This window comes from Alexandromys fortis, unplaced genomic scaffold (genome assembly GCF_014885135.2).
Source record: "Alexandromys fortis isolate MF-2015 unplaced genomic scaffold, M_Fortis_MF-2015_v1.1 scaffold_12, whole genome shotgun sequence".
Taxonomy (NCBI): Eukaryota; Metazoa; Chordata; class Mammalia; order Rodentia; family Cricetidae; genus Alexandromys; species Alexandromys fortis.
Genome location: NW_026067937.1, coordinates 3550383 through 3575808, shown reverse-complemented (window position 1 = coordinate 3575808; position 25426 = coordinate 3550383). Strand labels below are relative to the sequence as shown.

The 25426-nt window shown below is 35.8% G+C and overlaps 1 protein-coding gene across 2 annotated transcripts in view; it reads right to left on the bottom strand.

The window, feature by feature from the left end:
- The window catches only part of Elp4 (elongator acetyltransferase complex subunit 4), a 224769-nt gene that overhangs the window by 180312 nt on the left and 19031 nt on the right, over positions 1-25426 (bottom strand). For both annotated transcript variants that reach the window (XM_050147153.1, XM_050147154.1), the window contains exon 3: positions 15260-15381. In XM_050147153.1, the coding sequence (XP_050003110.1) occupies positions 15260-15381 (122 nt within the window). The remainder of the gene's footprint in view (positions 1-15259; positions 15382-25426) is intronic.

Sequence of the window (25426 nt, the reverse complement as noted above, 5' to 3'; positions counted from 1 at the left end):
AAACAATTGTGGCAAACATTTTTGGTCTTAAGAAATCAGGTACAGTTTCATATAACATTGACTTCAATCAATAAATAATGCATTCACTGTTTTGAATAACAATGATATGATGCCTGGCTCCAGAACTGGATAGACTCTTACACCATATGCACCCTGGGAAAATATAATCAGAGTCAAAACAAACACAACTCATTTCACTGGAATCTGGACAAATGTCCTAAACCGAAGCCAGAAGCTGATATTATTTCTAATGCAGCTGAAGACATGAAATGAGGTTAATAACAGCGTATTTTCTTGCCATGCCCATTTAAGAGATATGAGTTCATGGGCAGGTGGTGACACTCACACTTTCTTTGTCACACAAGACCCTTAACACCATGATCTACTACAGACGCCGTGGTGACTGGAGTTTTGACACTGCTCAGGTTTTGTGGAGCTGCATTAACTTCCAAAAGGTGCTGTGGCTCTGGCTCTGCATTGCTTCTGTCTCTGGAGGCTAATGAAATGGCTGACGGTACCCATTTTACTACAGAGGATATAAATTCACTGGTTTACAAGATTTTGTTTTTGTATTTGAATTACTAGTCATAGGATAACCCTAACAATTACCCATTTGAAGAAAAAGTAGAATGTTTTCTGAAGTAACCATACAATTTATCATCTGATCAATAATAATCTACAAGAATTCCATTTTTCTCAATAACACTTATTTTCCTTTTTTAAAAAAGTTATACTAGTATGACTAAAATGGTATTCAGTATAGCTTGAGTTTGAATTGTATTTCATGGGATGACAATGATGTTCAGCCTTATACTATGTATTGGCATTTCATGACTTCCTTTGGGTTTGGGCATTGCATGACTTCCTTTGAACACATGTATCATGTTCTTTCCACCTTCCCAGCTCCCTTCCTTCCTCCTTCCTTTTATTTCCTCCCTCTTCTTTCCTTTCTTCCTAATCTTGTGGCTTCCTAGGAAGGCCTTGACCTCTCTACTCTACTTCAACCTCACCGAGAGCTGGAATGATAGATATTACCCTGGCTTTTTACTTATCTTTTGCTGCTAGGGATTGTAGGTGTACCTTGCACATAAGACAAGCTTTCTGGTACTGAACTGAATTCCATTTCATTTTTGGTTGTTTATTTTATTTTGATATTTAGTAGTGATAAATTTCTCTGTTTAGTCAGGACTGTAGATAATTAATTTCTTACTGTAGACTTTTAGATTTTATATTTAGATCTTTGATACTTTTCAACTGATTTTTAATTTTATTTTATTCTATATGTGTATGAATGTTTTGTCCGCACAGTCCTTTGCACCACTGCATGCCCGGTGCCTGTAGAGACCAGAAGAGGATATCAGAGCTCCTCAAAATGGAGTTATGAGCCATCATGTGGATGCTGAGAATCAAAGATGGATCCTCTGAAAAAGCAGCCAATGCTCTCAACTGTTGAGCCATCTTTCTAGCCCCTCAAATAAATTTTACACATGATTTGAGATAGGAGTTTTTAAATTATTACAAGACTAAATTATTATTATTAAAACTATTATTAATTATCAACCATGCACTAAATTGTAGTATAGGTTTTGAGGCTATAACAATAAACTTAGGAACAATAAGAGAACACACACACATAGTGCTTACCTTATTGCAGACTCTTTTCTAAGTGTTGTAGACACTTTAATTCATTGTTATATCAAGCTTAGGAAGTATTATTACGACATCCCTTTGTGGTGGTATGAATGAGACATACATACCATAAGCTCACCTAAACATCTGTTCCCTAGCTGGCAGTGCTATTTGGGGAGGTTTGGAGGTGTGTCATTGCTGGAAGAAGTACATCATTGGGTGGCAGGCTCTGAGAGTTCCAAAGCCTTAGGGCATGCGCAGTGTGCTCTCTCGCTACATACGCTTGTGGTTTAAGATATAAGCTTGCGGCATCCCCCTCTAATGTCATGCCTTTTCTTGCCATATAAACTCTTAACTCTAAGCACTTGTGAACTAGTCCATTTATGACTCATGACATCTCTAACATTCTTCTAATCTTTTATGAAACTCTAGTTTGTGAATCTTGCTATTCAATACAGTTCTTCAACATTTCGTCTCCGAGTCCATAAAAGGAACACCCGGGAAAGACTATGAATATCGTATTAAAAGAAATGTTTCATTGATATTTTTTTTGAGAAAATCAATAAAGTATCTAGATTAAAATCTGGGTGCAAAAGTGAAACATCTTTTAAGAAACAGAATATTTCCTAGATCCCGAGTGTTTAAGTGCTTAACAAAGATCTACTTTTGAATTTTAATTTTTGGGCATGATCAGGCCGTGGATACAGGTCTCCTGCCTTCTGCCATTATTTTCTCTAATATGCCACACTTCTAGGAACCTTTCCAACTGACTCTGGGACTGCCATACCCTAAGTTCTAGTTATCAGTGCCTAATATTTATGTTGAATTAGTAGAGCTAAATTGTAATGTCTCTCTAATAAAGTAAAGCATGGTATCATCAGTGCTCTGAAGGACAGAAAGGAGAGAATTGTGAAAAGTGTATACAATAGAAAAAAACTACGGATGTCAGTGACTGACGGTCAGAGGATGGAAAACAGTATTCTAGACGAGAAGTTTGTTAATGTTTATCTTCTCTTCAGACATGCAAATGTGGCATTTAAAACAAGAGTAGGAAGAATTTCAGTACAAATTAATAAGAAACTGGAAATAAAAAGACATGTTTTAGCCTAGTTTACTCGTACTGCTTTCTCGTTTCTCTGTAATGACACAAAAATCAACGATGCAACTTCAGATTAAGTGCATCTGAGATCAGAGTATATGTGTTGTGGGTGAGCAAAACTCCAGAAGCACCTCCTTCTCTTAGCACAGTATCAATCTGTAACATGTCACCCCACTAAGGTACTTCTGAATGTTACAGTATTGCTAACTTGCCTAGTTGAAAGCTTTCTTAAGTACACATACTCCAGTACTGAAACTATGCTTTTAGGCAGAGCATGAAACAAAATTAGAGAAAAATTTAAAGTAAGCACTAAAACTAAGAATCAACAGTATAAAGACTTGTGAAACACATCTTTAGGCTATAATTTTGACTCCAAATCATCAAATTATGCTATAAATCTAAAGAAAGGAAATTCATTGTATCTGAAGCATCTGCTTGATTTCAATATTACTATTCATAATTTGAGTAAAAAAATCTCTTATTGAATTGATGATTGGGGGAATTAAGAAGTAAATGTTCTTATACTTTAGTCTTCTGATATTTAAAAATTTATCAAGGAAACGTTTGTATTGAACATGTATTTTTAGAAGCTAAAATAATTGTAGAGTATGCCAACAATGTCTGCCCACTGTGTGATTCGTTAACTACTTCACAGATGATCACTTTTAGCATTTTCAGCATTTCTTATAAAAATTGATTTCAATAAAAAGTTTAATATAATATTTTGTCAGATTTCCATTTCAACAGAATAACAAGAATAATGTTCTTTAATATTCAATTACTACAGCTATCCACCACAGATAAGGGTTTACTTCCATACCTTTGAAAACTTCCATTTTTAAACGTCTAAGCACAGAACCAACAGACATACTGAATGGTTTGTTGTTACAGTCTCTTTTCCTGAAAGAAAAGGCATCGTCATCATCATCATTATTATTTTCCTTACTGTTCTGCTTACAGGTGTCCTGGCAGTATCAAGTGTCAGAAATGAGCAAAAAGAAGTAGACTTCATAAGTTTTGTAAAAAAGATAGGGTAAAATGAATAAAACCTTCTTGTTGTGGAATAATTGATTTTACACTGTGAAGATTTGTCACTGATAGTTTAATAAAAAAGCTGAATGGCCAATAGTTAGGCAGGATTTGGGGGGCAGGGAGGACACTGGGAAGGACAGAGATGCAGGAGAAGCCAGCCAGACGCAGAACAAGTAGGTCACACAAAATGGGATAGAAGGGCTGGAAAGATGGCTCAAAGGTTAAGAGCTGCTCTTCACGAGGTCCTGAGTTCAATTCCCAGCAACCACATGGTGGCTCACAACCATCTGGTGCCCTCTTCTGGTGTGCAGGTACATGCAGGCAGAACACTGTATACATAATCAATAAATAAATCTTTAAAAAAATGGGATAGAAGTAAAAGTCACAGGTTGAATGTAGTATAATAAAAATATGGGTTAATTTAAGTTATAAGAGCTAGTTAGAAATAAGCCTAAACTATTGGTAAAGGTTTCATAATTAATAATAAATCTTTGTGTGATAATTTGGGAGCTAGCTGGTGGAACAGAGAAAGGCTAGTTACAAATGGCATCCAATGTCTGGCCATGTATATCTACATACGATCTGAGAAAGCTTGAAAATAGATTCTAAACACACAAAAATAAAGCCAGAGTAGTCTCCTTGTCTTGTGTCTCTCATGCCAGCTGTGGTACACAGACATGTCTTTCAGCAGCTGTCTGCAGACTTGAGCCACCACTGTGGCATAACATAAGCTGAGTGGTGGGTTTAAGGTTTTGTTCATGTAGACAAAAGGTTACAGATTTGCAGCAAAGCAGGTTCAGATGGAAATAAAACAAAACAAAACCTCTTAAACTGGTTACAGTGTGTTTAATAGAAAAAAAAGTTTAAAAATAATGAAGTAAAGCCTTTAAAGAGAGAGTATTTAAAAAAAAACACCCATGCAAAGATAAAAATACGCAGGGAGTCTGGATCCTGTATTAACTTTGAATTTTTTAAATGTTAATGTATAAAAACAAGGCCAATGAGAGACACTGGATTATGGGAACTACTAAATTAAACCAATGTATATATTTTAAAAATGTCTTAACTTCAAAATGGAAGTTGAACAATGGTGTTGCATTGGGGGAGAGGTTATGCTTTTGTTTCCACAGGAAAAAAAGGGTGGGGATTCCTTCCAGATTTATAGAGATCAGATTTGTCTGGGGAACACCTGGGAGAGGAGATGAGACGTGTAAATCTTGTTGGCTACAAAGTCCTCATGATTTATTATTATATGTCATCCTTTTATATGGCATGCATAGAGATTTAAATTATGATTTGATTATACAGTTCAAATGGACTTAAAAAGCTGACAGATAGATGTCTTTTGCCTGCTGAAATACAAATCAAAAGTAAATTATCTTTAACTGACTTGTGCATGCCAAACATTACAAATTTGTTTTAATGTAGGTATGTATGTTATCTTTGAAAGTTTATGTGTTTACATACCAAGGGGATATCAATAAAAACAGGTGGCCCAGGTGATCCAACATCTCAGAGTGCCTCTGTTCGGTTTCCTGAAAGTTCTGCATCCAGAACAGCTTCAATGTTACAGGCTGAGATGGTTAAGCCTCACAGATTACACAAGCCAGAACTTCAGATAAGTCTTATACTTTCCCATTGTACAGAGACTGGACCCATTTTTTCAAAAGGTCTCCTGAGATTCCAGCATCCCCAGCCAACAGGAATCAGTCTAAAAGATATGATGTCCACATTTCTAAGAGGTAGGATGAATGACTTTTGGCCATTGAAAGGGCTATAGATGTTTGGCATCATTTAGAGAGGTTAGTTATAAATTGTTATTGGTCCTGGTCAGGAAAAAGCAAAACAAAGGAGTTAGAATCAAGGATCTCTTTCTAAAGAAAACAAAGAGGACATAGTATAAAAATGATGAGATATGGGGGGGGGGCAGGATTGTTGAGTCTACCTTAAAAAATAATTAATCTTAAATATTTTACATTGGTATGAATTTTTATATATTGATACAAATTTACGGTTATTTTTGTTAAATTATATAAATGTTTCTCTCTTTGTTTAAGATATTGTACCCATGCAGCTAATTAAGAAATGTTATATACATTTTAGTTTTTAAAAATTATTTAAAATAATAACGAAAAACAGGCTAATAGTCATCTGTAACTATCACACAAATAGTCATGTTAGGAATGTTTTCAAGGTCATACAAACATATATTTTAGGTAGATAGGTAATCTTCGAATACTTCAAAGACCTACAGAATATGTCATTTAGAATGTTTTAATAACATAAGGCTTTTCTTGACAATGAGATATGTCTGCTCCTGGCAGCACCAATCTACTTCAGAGAAAATGATGGGCATCAAAGAAACTCCATATCGCTTTGCTTTCCTTATGGCAAGAGCTAGCCTTGGGCAAGTAACTGCCCTTGCCTCCCTCCACTGTTGACAGTTTTTGTCAAAACTAGTTCAGCAGGACACAAAGAAAAGTGATTGCAAACAGAAAGTGGTCTGGGTATCACACTGAGTGAAGCCTGAGCAAAGGAAACTTAAAAGTTCACCCTCACAGTGACACACTTCCTCCAAGGCCACACATAATCCAAAAATTTACACTTAATAATGCAATCCCTATGAGCTTATGGGGGCCAATTCCATTCAAACTACAGAGGGTGTAAGACAGTAAGCAGCATACTGCCATTGCTTGTGCATCAGTTCCTGCCTCCAGTTTCCTGCCCTGTTAGTCCTTGTTCTCACTTCCTTTGTTGATGAATGAAGATGGGCAAATGTAAGTGAAATAAAGCTTTTTCTTCCCAGCTTGTGTTGGTCATGGTAATACATCACAGCGATAGTAACACTGAGACCAGCCATACCACTTCTGGGCACACAGCACAGATAGTTGCACATCCATGTTTATTGTTGCACTCTTTACAATAGGCAAGATATGGAGTCAGCCTAGCTGCCTAGCAACAGATGAATAAATAAAAAAAAAATGTGGTTCAAAAGCACAGAGGAAGTTTATTCGACTGTAAAGAAAGAAATCACGACTTTCAGCTTATTTTAAATCTAGCAGAGATGATTAGACACATTATGAATGAAATATCACACTATAAAGGTCCCAAATTTCATCGATATATCATAATTTGAAAGATGGATGAGAAAAATAAGGAAACTTTCTGCAGCTGTAAGCTTAAAAGAACAGAATTTAAATTTTTGAGAAGCCTGGCCACTGAAATACTTCAAACCTGTCTGAAGAAACCATCCTCTCTTCTTTGAGCTTGCTCACCATAACGTTAGTCTTTGTATAACACAAATCTTCACAGCCATTGTATTCAATCTATGACCCTAGCTGGTATGCTTTTCTCGCCTTTCATGGTGTAACTTTTGGTTTTAAGTAAGTGGGACAAAGAGTATTATATTTTACTTTAAATGGTTCTAGTTTTTAGAATGTCATTACTAAGTGTTCTGAAAGTGAGAATAAACATTTCTTCTGAAAAAAATCATATTAAATATTCCTAATTTGGCCAATGCATTGCTTCTTTTCAAGCATGATAAAGGGTTACATAACTGTTCCAATAACTTAGCTATTTTGTGTCCACATAACAGCATCTAAGTTGTCACAACCGTTCTTCTTAATGGATTCAAAATAAATTATTAATAGTCTAGGAATGTAGCTCACTTGGTGGGGTGCTTGTTTAGCAGGTATGAAGCCCTGGGTTCTACCTCCAGTATAATAAGACTAGGTGTGGAGGTATATACCTGTAATCCCAGTGCTCTGAGGTGGAGCAGGAAGATGAAAGGGACATAACAAGCTGGAGGAAAGCCTGAGATATGAGTTCTTGCCTCAAAATTAAAATAAAAAATTTGGATGTAAATTTCGGGCTCGAATAAATGCTTTAGGTGTTAGAAAGTAATCCCTCAGGCTGCTCATATTCATTTTAGGCTTCTAGAATACCATTATCTTCCTGTCTTAAAAGTCTAAGTGACTTGCAGAAGATCTCCCAGCTGGCTAAGAAATAAGAGAAATAAAAATCTACACTCAGATTTTAAATAAATTTCACCCTCTGGATGATAAACATCACAGGCAACTAACTCTGCTGCTGTCAAAATTTTGTGTGCAGGTGAAAACATCGAGTCAGACCCACGTTCCTGCCAGAGCAGCAGTTTCCCAGCAGTGCAAGCTCAATTTCCTTCACAGCTCTGCTTTCATCTTTCCCTTTCCCTTCCTTACTGGAAAGCCAGTCCATGCCATCGTCAAAAGCTGGCTACAAATGTAGGTCACTGGCAGCAGCACTGCACTCCTGTACGTCATTCTCTTAGTCTTCAGTGTGCTATAGAAGCTCCAAGTGTGGCTGCCAGGGGAGGGCCTGGAATTCTAACTAAGCTCTCCCCGTAGCCAGGGGCTGCGGTACAGTCACCCTGGGGGTCAAACGACACAATTAACAGGCACATCAGAGTATTAAGCACTAAAATGCATAGATGGCTGATGATTTCAGAAAAAATAAAATGCTGACCTACACATGGAGGAAGCATTGTGATTTTAAGCTCTGCCTGCAAAGCAATATCTACTATCTGTAAAATTGATATGGACAAAATATATAGGTATAATAGTTTTAAGCAAATATAATAAATAGTATAATTTAGAAGGTTAAAAATGCATGGGGAAATAGTATTAATAAGGTATTGGACATTGATTTTAAACGTGAAATGATGCAATGGCCCCATATAAATTTTAAGTATTTGTAATATAATATTTTGCTTTCATTCTGTTCTGAATCACTGTAACAAAAATTGCAGATAAGTAAGATAAACATGTTGAAGGGTATATTTGGCTCTTTCTTTTTCTTAGACTTCTTTTGGTCTTTTTCTGGCAGAATAATGACGCTTGGATCTGAGGTATTTGTATTCTTTCCACTCGGTGCTGCAGTGTAATGGAACAGAGAACAGAGCACAGACCCTCTATAGTGTCGCGCGCTCCAACTGCCTTCTGAGGCATGAAACAAATAGATGTGAGCAGCAGCTTTTAAAATCTAAACACCAAGCTACCAGAAGAAAAAAACTGCAATAATTCAAATGTGATATTGTTTGGCAAAAATGTTACTCTAATTTTGAAATAACTAATGTCTTTCATTTCAATTTAAACCAAAGAAATCAAATAAAGTAGATTTATGATAAAATGAGTCAGACTTAAGTAAATGAGCTCAGCGTTCGAATAGCAACTCTAATATATATATTTTAAATTTATTAAGATAGTTGAAGTAAAGAATTATAAAGATTTTAATATTATACTCTTTCATCATTAAATATTCTGCTGCTATGTTAATTTATCCAATGTGGCTTATTTTTAAAAAAAATATTACTTATTCTGTGGTAAGTCATAGTAATGCTATTCCTTTTAAATTTTGAAAGATTAAATAAATTGAATATGAAAAACGACCTTAGTTTGAAATCTTAACCATGAATTTAATGCTGATATGATGTTAAATATAAGTGATGCTAAAGCCTTTACAAAACATCAAATTAGGATGCTCCAGACAGTAGTCATATATTTGTCCTGCTAGTAGCTGCCTATCTGTCCTGATTACGTATTTAGAAACATAAAACTTGTCTGAGGAAGTATCCTTGCTGATGTTGAGGATAGGGAATACTGCACATAAAAAACAAGTCAGAAATTTAATGCAACAAATTAAAGGTTTCATTCCTTCTTCAGATATTAGAAACTTTATTCTACAAGAAAATTACTTATCTGGCATGCCAGCACTAGCAAATATGCAACGTTTTGCCCTTAATGCAAAATGTAACAGCATTTACTTCTGAAAATTTTCATGAATTCCTCAGATATATCAAGAAATGACATCAAATTTATAAAAGGAATGTAATATAAATATTAGCATCTTCAACTTTCAAAGTGGTTTGTTTCCACACGTTATTTTTATTGCATGAAGAAACCTATTGCCAAATATTTAAATCTCTATATAAAAATGGAATTTTTACTCTTTTATAAAACATTCCATAGAAAGTAAACTTTCTTAGGCAGTACCAATCTATTGCACTTGAGATTATCAAGAAAATTCTTTTAAATAAAAATTAAGTATAAAAAATTAAGTATAATACTTACAGTGTATATTTTTTAAAGATTTAATAACTCCACATATACTGTTCTATAGGACTTTCTAAGGGGTATAATTTCTCAAAGCTGCATCTTGATGCCAGTTTCCTGAGGGAGCTCTGACTACAATAGGCATGAATATGTTCTCAAAGAATGATGGGTAAATTGCTGGGTAGTTACATAATATATCTTAGGCAGTTTACGAGGCTTTTTATCTCTTTTAAGATAATTATGGTCTATAACATTCTCTTTCCCCTCTTATTCGACCAGAAATACTAGCCTTGGTTATATTTTTGAGAAATTAAAACTAAGCAATTACCACATTATTTTTCTTGTTCCATATTTCTAAATATTGCTAATACCTTGATTTTTATCATTCATTATTGAACCTTTGATAAAAATTTTAAGTATAATGATAATTGTGTTGGGCATACTGAAATTCTAAGAAAATATTACTTAGAAAAAACTACTTACTTGTATCAGTATTTAACATATCAATTTATAGTACAAAATATTTTGTTTACTTTTCTCAGAGAGATGCTAAAATATTTCTGTATTTGCATTATGAAGTATATGAATAATTTAAATGTCTGGCACTCACACTTTTATAATCCATTTTAAACATGTAAAAATACTAAATGGATCATATTAAATATTCATATATTAAAACAACACTTGCATTTTTCATAGGAAAGGAGAATGCTATTTGTTTAAAATCAAATTTCCAAAGCAAACATAAGAAATATAAAATTAGACGACTGAAAATTCAGGAAATATAATTATGTGCAGGAGTTTATATTAAAATAAGTATTATAGAGTTGCATAAAATATAAGCACACAAATTAAGTTTTAAATGGCTCACTAATAGTATTTATGTAGCACAAAGTTAAACATACATATGACTTAAAACAATTTTTGAATAGCAATCTAAATATATGATTATAGTTAAAAGCAAATAGTGCTATTTCAATAAGTGGAAAGAAGTTTTAATTTATTTTTTCTCATTGTGTGTGTGTGTGTACAATGCATGTGTGCAGTGCATGCCATGGAGCGAACATATATGACAGCCAGAGGAGGACTTTGTGGAGTAGGTTTTCTCCTTCTGTCTTTATATCGATACCAGGTTTAGACTCAGGTCACAAGGCTTAAGCAAGCACTTATCCGTATGAGCCATCTGACCCTTTAAAAAAATAAATTTACTATTAAAAGAGGTAGGTAAATGGACATATGAGTCACAAAAGGTACTTCAGACTAATTTTCTTCTAGGTTTATCTACAGCATAGCCTTTCTTTTCTGTGGTAGGTAAATGTATACAAATATAACTGAAACTGGAAGTGTCCAACCCTTAGCAAAGTTCCATGGCTTTAGAATGGCCATTCTAACTGCATGGAAAGCAAATAGAATGTACAGGGTTTAAGACCGGGAAGTGTTTGAGTGGCTACCACAATGTTTTTATTTGAGTTCATTACAATAAAGTCATTTGTGGTTTTTTTCTTTTAAGTGATGGTTTCTCCTCAAAGTCCCATACATTCAGTTTTGTGGTCTATTGAATATATTCCTGATACAAAAGTATAACTATAGCTTAAAAGCATTAGACTTTGTGGCAACATTATAATATCTTAGATAAAAGCTCTGCTTGGAAAAGAATGTATCATTAGAACACTCCTAGCTTCAAAACAGCCACTATGGCAGAGCGTAACATAGAGATTACTTGGTGCTAGATAGTGAGAGAAACAGGGAGATTCTGCTTAAAAAATACAAAACTTTTGGCTGTGAGTAAATTCTGGGAACATAGAAATTACAGCTAAAAAGTGGTCTAAAATGTTCTCATGACACTAACAATGGCAGCTGTGGTAAGTCATAGATGTGGGAATCATTTCACTGTGAATACACACACACACACCTCTCACGTTATAAACAGTGAATATATACAGTTTTCTCTTCCCAATTACAATTCAGTAAATCTTGGGGTAAGAGACAAAAATCAAGAAAAATGGCAACTTTAAAACAAAGGAAGAGAACTGGAGAGGTGGCTCAGTGTTTAAGGGCACTTGCAACTTTGGAAGAGGACTTATGTTTGGTTCCCAACACGTACATGGAGGCTCCAGTTTTAGGGATCTGACACTCTCTTCTGAGCTCTGTGGGCACCAGGTCCTCACATGGTGCAAATATACATGTAGGCAAACACTCAAGCACAAAATAAAAATATATATGTTAAAAATGAAAATAAAAAGAACTATTTAAGCTTGTCAAAAGCAAAGAATTCTTTAAGATATTAAAACTATAGTTTCAAATGTATGTGTGTATAAATATTTTAAGAGATGATTGCAAGAACCTGGCTCAAAGTAGTTGTGGAGTCAGACAAATCCTAAAGCCCTGCAGAGTGAGTTCTCAAGGTCTGAAGAGTCAGGTAAGCAAGCCCAAAGTCAGCACAACAGGGGGTAATACCAATGTGAATGCTGACAGGTTGGTGTCCTGGGACAATTGATGATTCAATTAAGTCAGAAGGCAGGAAACAGACAATGTCTGAGTTCAAGTCCAGTCACATCAATAACTCTTATGCTCAAGATAATCAACCATTTTATTCTGTTCAGGTATTCAACAGACTGGATAAAGTCCCACCATACTAGACAAAAAAAAAATCATATTTACCCAGCATAAAAGAATTCAATGAAGCAGAGGAGTGGAGGTGTATGCTTTTTAATTCCAGCATTCAGGAAGCAGAGGCAGGTGAATCTCTGTGAGTTCAAGGCTAGCCTGGTTTACAGAGTGAGTTCTAGGACAACCAGGGCTACAGAGAGAAAGCCTGTCCCCAAAAAACAAAACAAAACAAAACAAAAAAATCCCAAACCAAACCAAAGAAAGAAACAAAAACTCAATGTAGCTCTCATCCAAAAATATTTTCATGGTCTACCCAGAATAATCTCTGACCAAGTATCTGGGTATTGTGCAGCCTAGTAAGGTCTAAAATTGAACATCACAAAGATAAAATTTTATTTCCTTATAGTATTCATATATATTAAAATGCATTTATTTATCCTACTATAATACGCAGCAAAATTATAACTGTAAATAAAATATTATAAAATAACTGTAAAGGAAATATTGAATAAACAAATACATAGGGAAATTATAAAGCCTGATCTCTATAAAAGAATCTAGTTTTAAGTTTAGGGTTATAATACCTTTATGCTTGAGTGGAGAAGTTTACTTCTGTCACTGCCTAATGTTAGAAATTAATATTTTATTCTCTCACTTTCTTATAAATAATGATACAGTTTAGGTCTGGATTTTGCTCCTATGTTTTTAAGGCTTGGTTACCATGTTATTATTGTAGTATCAGGTGTTACAAAACTTTTAGGAGATGAGAGCCTCTTGGAAGGAAGTTAGCTGCTCAGGTGACCTTCTGGCCTCTGTTCCCTTTCACTCTCTGCTCCCAGAGACCGTGAGAGGAGCACAGATCATTTATCTCCCCATGGTGCTCCGTCATGAGGCCAAGGGATCAAGGACTTCTGTCTCTAAAACCACAAGGCAAACTCAAAAACCACAAAAAAATTTAACCCTTCCACTTAAAAAAATGTACTTTTTTACATGCATGTATGTGTACCTGTCTGCATGAATTTATGTATATCAAGTATATGCAGGTGCCCAAGGAAGCTAGAAGAGGATATCAGACATCCCGGAATGTGAGCCTTTGGATGTGGGGGCTGCTAACCAAATCTGTGACTTCTCCAGGAGCACTAAGTGTTCATAACCACTGAACCATCTCTCCAGCAACTTTCATGTTTTTAAGGTAGATCATCCCAAGAAATGTGTCATAGATAATGAAAACTAATTAATACAAATGACATGCATCGGAAATTTCCATGACTATGTGCTAAAAGGAATTTCATTCAGATCATGAACTCTAATTCAAATAATGGCTTAAACTGGGGTTCAGTTCCAGAAAAAGGAATTAAATATTCTACAAGTCAGAATTATTCTCTAAAAAACATCCTTGCCATATGAAAAGATATAACACACAGATCATGTATTTTATCATTATTGCTTATTACTTAGAAAAGTTACTGCTGGTATTCTCAAAAGAAAAGGCTATCAAATGACAAGTATTTGTAATTTCTATACCCTCTGATTTCTGTCTTTGTCCTTTTATTGACACACTTCCAGAGACTTGAAGATATTTTTTAGCTAACTTTTTTACAGTTCTCTTATTATAGTGATACAAAGAACATTACCAACTACATACAACAATGGAATATGAATATTTCTTTATGTAGGTTTACAATATAATTTTGGCTTTATCTTTGCAGTAAAAATGCCAAGTATTTTAATGACTTGGACCAGCTTACTTTTGCATATGTTAAATAAAATCATAAAGCAGGGTCATGCATGGCAGTGCAAACCTTTAATCCCAGCACTCGGGAAATAGTGGCAAGTGGATCTCTTTGAGCTCAATATCAGGTTTGAAGCCTACAAGTTCCAGGACAGCCAGTGCTACATAATAGAAAGACGCTGTCTCCAAAAACCAAAATCCAAAGAAATAAACAGCATAAAGTAGTAAAAACATCAAAATACAAAAATGTCATTTTTATTTATTTGCTTTACCACACTGTACTTATTTCTTATACTTTTATTTAAAAAGTGAAAATCATTATGGTGACATTGTTTTGCAGAATTTTTATAAGTTATTTCATACTGTAGCAGGAGAAAAGCAAGGCTTGCCTCTGGAAAAGCTGCCTGAGCATAGTAGCAGTTAGGATAAAAAAAAAGATGATTTTTGTCCAATTGAGAAAGCCAATTAGAAGTAAAAGACAAGAGTATGTTTCCCTTTGTTTTCAGTGAGCAATAGAAACTGAGTCTTTATTGTTGTTGTTTTGTTATTAAATATGATTAATGTTGGGTCCAGTAATTTGTGTTCAGTTTTAAATAGTTCATTAACATTTTTTTTTACTTCTGATTAAAGGAAATTCTTTAATAACATTAATTTAAAACAGAATTCTGCTTAAAAATGATGCCTTTCATTTAGATGAAATAGAAACAACATCCCCCACATATATCCTGATGTGGTAATGAGTGCCTACAATCCCAACACTCAAGAAGATGAGAGAGCAAATTCTAAGCTCAAAGCTAACTTGGGTTACATAGTAGGACCAAAACCGAACCAAAACAATAGAAAAAGAGTCAGGCATGGTGATTCAGGCCTGCAATTCCATCGTACCAGAGTCTGACACAGGGTTGCTGTTAGTTTGAAGCCAATCATAATCTAGAGTGAAAATATGACTCAGAAAAACAAAGGTTCCCATTAATGTATTTAAACATAATTTTAAGCACATGTCTTGCTTGTATATAATTTCTTTTCATGAAGCATGCAAAATGTATGTTGAATTACTATATTCTATACCTGTAAAATGTCAGCAGGCTTTTCTCTGGCAGATGCAACCAACACAGTATGCCCATTGACGATTCCTTCTGCCAGGAAATACTTGAAGAGCAAAGGCGAATAAATATTATATTTATCTTCTTCTGCAAAAAATAAAAATAAATATTAGAATTCCAGTGTAATTACACATATTTTTTACACTTTTTTCCTCTTTAAAACAATATTTCTAGTAAAAAAAAATAAAAAAATAAAAAATCAAACATGATGTGAGGGAAAAGATTATGTTTTCTTAATGCACAGAGAAACTAAGAGAATCAAAACACAGATTTTGTAATACAGTTTCTTCTTCCAAAGATCATTCTCCAACTACTATACCACTCTGAAAACCAAAAGAAAATTTAGAAGGTTATATATGCTTATGTGAGTTCAAATTTAAATTATTAAGTTATTTTTTATTGCTTTAGATTATAATACAATTACATTATTTCCTCTCCCCCATATACCTCTCCTTGCTCTCTTTCAATCAGATTTTAAAATTTAAAATATTTATTTTGTGTGAGTAAGTGTACATGGTATAGGCTACAGTTGGAGGTCAGAGGACAACTTGTAGGAATTGGTTCTCTCCTTTCATCATGGTGGCCTCAAGAACTAGATTCAGGTTGTCAAGACTGGGGCAAACATGCCATGCAGTGTGTGGGTCAGAAGACACCTTTGTGAGTCAGTTCTTTCCATCCACTTTTACATGGGTTCTGGAATTGTACTCAGGCTGCCAGGATTTCACATTTACTGCCTTTACTTGCTAAGTCATTCGTTAGTTCTATGATTACAACATCAATGAAACTTCCCTCGATAGTTTTATGTTCTCAGACATTGCACTTCCCTGATTTTTTAAAATTATATTTTATTCAGGCAATTTTGTGTTTTAGTACATTTATGTATGTGTACCATGGCATGCATGTGGAGGTCAGAAGACAATTTGAGAAGCCCTTTCTCTCTGCCCATCATGGGGCCTTGGGGACTGAACTCAGGGCTTCAAGGTAGGTGCCTTTACCTTCAGAAAAATTGCTGGCCTAGTCACCATACTTCTGAAAAATTCAAACACATCCTGTAGACTCACATATTTCTTTCATGTCAGAATAATTAAGTACTTAATGTATATATCCTGATTTATAAATAAATTAAAATAAATTTTAATCAATAAACACTAAGCCCACATTCTTGTTCTGAACTCAGAATTTAACAATAATTTAAAGGACTAATTTAATAGTTTATAAATTAGTATAAATCCCAGTAATGGATGTTTTCATTTTTATTACTCCTTTATCCTGACTTCTTTCTGATCTTTTCACCAATTAAATAAAGATTTGAGGGTTTTATTATTTTTTGAAGCCAAAATGTGTAATACTTTCATAATTTCACTACAAAAAGAATGTAACTTTAGCCAATCTCTATTCTCGCAACAAATGACTACACTTAACAATTCAGTTTTTCTTACTTTAACTACGAAGAGTACCAAATGACGAAAAATATAAATAAGGACAAGAAATATAAATAACTTTCTCATGTACATCAAGAATAGTTATTGTTAATTTATTCAACAAACATTAACTGAATTTCTACATTGGAAAGTTGTTGCTAATATCCTTAAACATTATTACTGAAAACAACAGTGTTTTCATGAAGTTTGAACTTATAACACTGTTACCAAGAAGGCAGTATGAAAACTGCCTTCAGCTATAAAGGTGAACCTTGGACAATGTCTCACTAACAAAACCGATACCTGAAGTCATTGCTAAGTGACACAAACTGGCAGCAACTGCAGCAGAATTTCATTAAGAAAGACACTGCATAGAGAACGTAAAGGATTTCACAGATTGGGGTCTTTTAACCTAAGAATGCCCTTGACTTTTATTAGGTCTTGTCAGTATTATATTATATCCTTTTTAGATTGAGGTAGTTGTGCCCAAACAACTCAATAGTCACTAAACCAAACATATTGGTGTAAGCAAAAGTTTCTTAGAACATACACGTATAAACTTAACAGAAAGCTAGCGAAATGGCTCAGCAGGTAAAGGCACTTGCTACCAAGCCCAAGGACCCGATTTCAATCCCGGAATTCACGTAGTAGAAGGAGAGAATTAATTCCTGGAGATTGTCCTCTGAATTCTCCACATCCATACCCACATCCACGCAAAGGAAATAATTCCAAGTTGGAGGAAAGTTCAGACTACTTAGGGAGATCCTCAGTGCAGAATAAACTAAACAAAAAAGCTGAATGACAACAAAAATGGATTACAAACTCAAGCAAACAACCAAACAAACTACTGACAGAGAAAATATCTGCAATAAATATATGCCTGACAAAGGGATGGTACTCAGTAGACTCAAGTGTTCTAAATTTCCTTATAATTCAGCAATAATACAAACTATCCGCATATGGATGGCCAATAAACACATTAAAAGATGTTTAATCACAACATTAAGCATCAAAAGATGCCGACTGAAACATTTTGAGGAGCCATTCTTTCCCATGGGGATGGCGATAATTTAAATAGAAATGACTGCAAGGATGTGTAACAAATAAAAAGTTCCTAAATGTGAGTGGCAAAGTAATATATTACTGTGGAAAATAGTTTGGGAGTATCTGATAAAGCTAGGCAAGTACTTATTATAGGGCCCAGCAATTTTATGAGAGATGAAAATACATGTTCAGAAATAAATCAATAAAAAATGCTTATAGTAGCTGTTTTGGCTAAAATTTGGAAACACTGCAAGTGTTTGTTAACTAGCGAACTGAATGATAGATAATATATTCATAACTGGGGTACCATGAAGCAACAACTAAAGCTGATACTAAAGTAACAACACAGATAAATTGTAATATAAGATATGAAAAAGCCAGATCCAAAAAGAGTACATAGAATATGATTACTTTTATATGCTATCATAGAGCAAAGGAGACTCCTCTAGAAGACAGAGGGAAAAAAGACCTTAGGTGCTTGGGGCCAGGGAACTGTTGGAACAGCTGGGGACTTTTTGGGGTGATAGAAATGTTTTACATATTGATTGTTGTGGTTATGGAAATGTATACATTTGGAAGAAGTCATTAAAATAATTGTCTTGAAATGTATGTAAGTTCTTGTAAACAATTATAATTGAAGTTGAGTTAATTTCTTAAGGTATAACTAAAATATCACTTGTTCAGTTATTCATAAACTTTCTCAGCACAGTATCTTAGAACAAGGTATAGCTCATGCAACTGCATTAGCTTTATATATTAAAGGATATAGCTAGTTCTTTAATACTATCTATCAAAAGTGAAAATCTTTACATTTGTAAGTCACAAAATAAGCTTTACATGGTTAAAGGAACATTTTATGAGACTCAGTGTGTAAAGGAAAAAGAAGATGCTTGTGCTGTCTCTGAGCTGCTTACAGGCGACAGGTGAAGAAGCTGGCAGTGCCAAGTATGGGTGTCTTGACTAATTCAGCTACACCAATGGCAAGATGCTCAGGATTTACTTTAAAAATTTGCCCCATTCAACTTTACAACAAAGTAAAAAATCACATTAAAAAAACTCCAAATAATTATTCTTATATCAGATTACAAAAGCAAATACTGAAACTGAGATTTTTATAAGTCAATGATTTAAGAAACAAACTTGATAAAAATGCTCATTTTCAAGGTTACTATTTTAATACGGAAAAGCTAACCTTCAAAAGCTCCATTCACCGCTCATTACTCTCACACAATCACTGGTAAATGTTCACATTCTTTCTTTCAGTACCTTTTCTGTGTATGTTTCCTTACACAGTTACAATTACTGAAATTCATATTCCATCTTTCGTCACTCTACTTCACAATCTTTATCATTCTGTAACTTAAGGTTCTATCACATCCCAGCAAATTTACAAGTCATATTTACTTATCCATCTCGCTGTCATGGACCTTTCCTGCTGCTCTCAGACTTTTGTTGCTGTTAATTACAGAAACATATCGGTGCCCCAAACATGTCCAAGACTGAATAAACAACTCATTCTATTGTTCCACTAAATGCGGCCCTCTTGGTTTTCAAAAAGTCAGGAATTATCTTTGTTATCCTTTCTCTCTCTTTCTTACCAATACACCAGGCTCCTTACCCTGAAATTTTTAAATTAAATTTCAAAATATTCCTGGAAGTTAACTACTTTTCCTCATGCTGGTGCTCACCCCTACCCAACAACTCTTGCCTGGATAACCACACTGCTTTTTAATGTTTCCATCGACTCAAATCTTCTTCAATATCAGTGCTATGAGATAATCTTTTTATATACATTATGAAGATGTGTCTTTGTAAAGGTACCTTCTGATTGGTTTAATAAACAGTTGAATGGCCAATAGCTAGGAAGGAGAGAGTAGGTGAGACTTCCAGGAAAAGAGAAGAACTCAGGATGAATCTAGTCCTGAGATGGAGACGCCAGCAAGATGGGAAACAAGGTGGATATACAGAATGAGAGACAGATAAAAAAAAGTCACGTGGCAGAATATAGATTAATAGAAACAGGTTAATTTAGGCTAGAAGAGCTAATTGGGAAGAAGCCTAAGTTAAGGCCAAGCTTTCATAATAAGTTCCGTGTGAGCTGGTGGCTCAATGAAAAGTTCAACTACACATCAGTTCCAAAACCATCGCCATATAGGATGCCTGAGACCAGATAATATCCTAGACTGTAGGAGGTGCAGGTATGCATGCATAGGAAAATGCACACACATGTGCATATGTACATCCCTATCATAAAACTTAATCAGGCATACTAAAAGCTTAACAATAATAAGTAACAATAGAACAGAACAATTATAACCTATACTATTATAAAAGTCATGTGACAGGGCTCTGCCTGTCCTAGAATTACTGCTTTACCTCTTAAAGGAAGCACTTCACAACTTCATTTTAGCATATTCGTTCTTTGGGGGCCATTATTAAGTAAAATGAAGGTTATCTGAATATAAGTACTGTGATACTATGACTGACAGTCACTGTGATAACTGAGGTGGCAATTAAGTGACTAATGGGTGAGTAGCATATTCAGTGTGGCTATGCTGGATAAAGGACTGAGTCATGTCCTCGGCACAGTGTAGCAGGGCCAGAGGAGAATTCATTATGCTACTCAAAACAGTATGTGATTTCAAATGTACAAATTGATTATTTCTGGACTTTCTCATTTAACATTTTTGGACTATATTTGACTAATGCTGTTTTGTGGAAGAAGAGTTCTACTACGACACAAACCTGACTATTTTATTACTCTACTTCAATCTTTCCAGCGGTTTCTCTTTTTGTTCCTGGTAGAAAGAAATAAACCCTTTAACCTGGACTACAGGTGAGGCCAAGACAACCTTCAGTGAACCAAAAGCACATAACTAATGACCTGCGCTCCTAGCCAACCACAGCACACCAGCAGTGACCACCAGTTTCAAAAGGACCAACCAGAAACATTCCTGAGGCAGCTTAATTTCCCTAACCCCACGTCCCACCCCCAACCTTTTTAGAATAAAGAGCTTCTGCACTAGAATCTCTCAGAGTCTGTCTTCTTGCCTCTGCATCTTCTCACCCCCTCTCAAGGAAATGGGGGTTGCTCAGTAGGCAGCAGCAACAAGCCCAAAAAAACTACATACAGGCTCTACACGTACCAAAGAGCAGCGAGAGCTTAATACAAATGAGAGTGTGCATGCTGAGTGGTGTAGTGAAATGTGCCACCTTTTGCCTTTAAAAAGTATGTGACTGTTATTTAACAACTTTTCAGTAAAGAAACAAACTATTTAATCAGAAAAATAAAAATATCTGCAAAGTTGGGGTCGCAGGTTAAAACACACAGTAAAGCAAAGCCTTTTAGGTCTTGCTTGCACACTTCCCTCGGCTTCTGACACTGCTGCAGGCCCACAAGACAGTTGCTGGGCACAGGGTCCTGCTGCTTCATCCAAGAGTGCTGCCCAGTTTACATAAATCCATCCGATCCACAACAATCCCCATGAAATGCTCTTCAAGGTGCCCTGGAACACCCCAGTCTGTATTAGCTTCTAAGCGCAGTATCTCCAGACAGCCAACAGGCATCTTTGACAATGAGGGCAACCCATACCATCCAAGTGCCAGGAGCGTGGTATGTCTGTACTAAATATCTATGTAATCAAAGAAGGCAGAAACAACAACAACAACAAAATCTGTCTTGCCTTGTGAATCAGCCACACATACTGCAATTTATCTAAAAACAGGGTTTTTTTTTTGCCCCCAAACCAGTCTTAAACGTGTACACATGCATCTAAAAAACATGTGTTCTATATATTCCCTATATTTTTTCAGTCCTATCAGTCAGGAAATATGCAGAACATCACCTATTATGGGTTAGTGAAAACACTAAATTCATCACGCTGAAAATGATCAATTTTGTAAAATAAACTTTGAAGTTCTTCGATAGCATTTGATTAATCTACTTAGTGAATTCCCAGAACACTGGGCAAGTAAAGGAAACAGGTAAAACTGCCAAAAATACAAATGCAATTTGGCCTGAACAAATCATTTAATTCTTCGGTTCCATTGTACAAAAGGACACAAGGCCAATGACTGACAATGTTAGTATGGAGACATACATAAACTGAAGATCTTCAGAAGGAAGTCCCTGAGATGGAGAAGGAGGGTAAAAGTGTGTGAATAGAAATGTGGAATTTTAACTTGAAGTAAAAGAGCCCCAAGGGACAAGAGAACTGTCATAAATATCTGGTGGGCTAATAGGCTTTATGTCCATGTGATAGAATAAAGCCTGGAGGGTGAGAAAAGCAGGACTCCCCCCCCCCCCCCCCCCCCCCCCCCCCCCGGACACACACACAATATGAATCTCCAGTGATCTGTCCCATCATTCCAATTAGGAGTTTTCTCAAGATTATTTATGATTTTCTGTTTGTCTACTTTGCTAGATATCTAAATATTCCTGTTTGTCTATGACAGTTGTGATAGTTGATTTTGCTTGTCACCTTGACATCATCTAGTCACCCGGGAAGAGTGTCTCAACCAAGGGTCTGGTTAAACTGAGCTGGCCTGTGGATATGTCTTTGGGGTATTTTTATGGTTATGGTAACTGAGGCAGCAATACCAGCTCACCATGGGCAGCACCATTCCCTAGTTAGGGATCCTGGACTATATGAGACAACAAAACCCGAGCTGAGCATGAATGACTTTTTTTCTGGTCTGGATATGGATGTGAGATGCCAGCTTCTTCAAGTCTTTGTTGCTATGATTCTCTGTAATCTGGAATCAGAGCCAAGACAAACTCTTTACTCTAAGCTGGTTTTCCTGTTTGGTTGATAGGATATCTTATCATATTAAGCTACAATGAGGGCTGCATAGATGGCTCAGCAGTAAAGACACACAATGCTTTTACAAAGGACCCATGCTCAATTCCCAGAATTCACATCTGGCAGATCACACCTGTCTTCAACTCTTGAACTCCAGCTTTAGGGAAACATCCAATACCTCTGGTCTTCACAGGACCTGTACTTACTTACATGCAACCACCCCCCCCACATACATATATTTAAAATATTTTCTTTAAAATATGGAAATGAAAAAAGGACAGAAATTGGTACAGAGAATGGGGATATTGCTGTACTAAACTTGATCATGTGGTTCTTAAACTTTGGGAATCGTTTTTGAAAGGAAATGTGGAAGACTTTGGAACTTGGGCTAGAAAAACATGAAGGCCGTGAACAGAGTGCACTATTCTGTCCTATGGGAGTCTGGAAGCTAAGAACGCTGAGAAATATGCGAATAGTGATGCCAGGCTCAAAAAGGTTCAGAGAACAATGAGTCTACTAGGAACTAGGACATCATTTGTGTGATGTTTTGTTCAGAACTCTGGCTACTTGGGCTAGAGTGAGCTTAGCACCTAAGAGGATTTGCTATTCTTACAAAGACCTGGGTTTGATTTCCAGTACCCACATGTTATCCCACATTTGCCTGTAACTCCAGTTCCAGAGGATTCAACATCCTCTTCTGATTTCTGAGGGTACCAGGCATGCACATGTTTGATACACATACACACATGCACACAAAACACTTGTGCATATAAAAATCAGTCAATCAACCAATCATTAGGAAAAACACAATCTGCCTATATTCTGCCTGTGTCCTGAGAACTTGAATAGTGTTAAGTTAGAAGGTAATGGATTCATTGCTTGGCAGAAGAAATATCAAGACAGAATGGTTTTCAGACAAAGGTTGTAAAAGCAGTTGTAATTGTTAAAGATTTCACAGATGTGAAACCTCTTGTGTTGCAGGAGGATAATAGGAGAGTGCTTCCTCAGGATAAACCCATAGAAACCGGTGCAGGTGTGGTCCACAGGAGTAACATTACATCTCAAGCTAGCAGCACAAATGGCAACACTGTGAGCATTATTCACACAGTACTGGTTTTGAGGGCATAAAAAAAGCAAGGCAGAGGGGTCATGAAGAACAGCTAAGGTCACAAACTGAGTGACAGGGACAGATATCTATCTACCTTTCATATAGTTTTTACAAGGCTACTGAGTGAAGCTGTGATGGTAAGATTTCAGTTGCAGTGGAGACCGAGGCGTTAGTGATGTCAGGACCATAGGATGCTGTTCAAGGAGAATTATGGATATGGGTGAAGCTGGATTAAACAAAAGGGAGAATCTATGTTCTGAGGTGGCAGGGTTGGGACTATCAAAGTGTTTCTGGGTATCAGTCGATTACATTATGTACCCTAAATGTTGAACATAGAACTGTAGAACTTGAAGTTTTCACCGCTTTGCTTTGGTGTGACTATTTAAATGTCTCAGATCTCTCATTTAAAGACAGGAAATGTTTTCTCTGAGCCACTATAAGGTGGAAGTCTATAACTTGTTCTTTACTTTATAGAAGCACACAGTTAAGAGACATTGGACTTTTAAAGTGTTAGCTTTTTTTTTTTATAGATTAAGGACTTTTAAAGTCAGACTATAGCTTATGATATCAGATAAATCTGAAACTTTTGTTATTCTTCTAATGCCCCATTAAGACTTATTTTTCTTATTTTAGCAATTGAATCAAAAATTGTCAATTATGGCCAAAATTATAGAAGTAAACATGAAGAGTACTAAGAGTTCAACATACTTAAAAGGTAAAACCCACCAAGACTTAATGTTTGTGGGATTTATATAGTGTGGGAGCTAAGTACTCTTCTCAGATCAGCAGGAAAGGTACTTGCCACCAAGCCTGACAACCTGAGTCTGATTCCGGGGTCCAGGCTGTAGAAGGAGAGAACATATAGTGACACATTAAAGACAGAAGGCAGGCACCCTATCTCTGGTTTTTATTACTAGCATGAGCTACAATATGAATTGTAAGCCATCTTGAACCAGAGTGAGGAGATCTTGTATTAGAAAAAGAGACAGAAACAGAGAGAAAATGTTGGTATCAAGTTCACTGGGATGAATTTGAACCTAGAGAGGGCATATTTAAATTTATATTTCTGAACAGAGATGATTTTCAAGGACTCATGGTGGAAAGCTAGATGAGCTCTCATCTGTGGAACCACTCCTGTGTGTAACACCGCACGGGAAATTAAGGGAGAGAGGGCTGGAGAGATGGCTCAGTGGTTAAGAGCATTGCCTGCTCTTCCAAGGGACCTGAGTTCGATTCCCAGCAACCATGTGGTGGCTCACAACCATCTGTAAGGAGGTCTGGTGCCCTCTTCTGGCATATAGGTATACACACAGACAGAACATTGTATACATAATAAATAAATAAGACTTAAAAAAAAAGAAATTAAGGGAGAGAGTAGTCATTACAGATGTTAAGGGATGAACTTTTAAATGATCACTGAGAATGAAGAGTGACTAGAGCTAGTGTTAAAAACTTACCAAGGTTGCACAGTGATGTGGGATTCCCCTCTGTATGCTGTGAATACCACTGACTAATAAAGACACTGCCTTAAGCCTGTGTAAATGAAACTGAATGATGGAAGAAAGGAGGTGGAGTCATGGAGAAGCCATGGAGCTGCCACCAGAGACAGATATGCTGGAACCTTGCTAGGAGGCCACGAGCCTAGTGGTAAAATACAAAATAATGGAAATGGGTTAAATTAGGATAGGAGTTAGCAAATAAGCTAGAGCTAATGGGCCAAGCAGTGATTTAAATAATACAATTTCTGTGTGGTTATT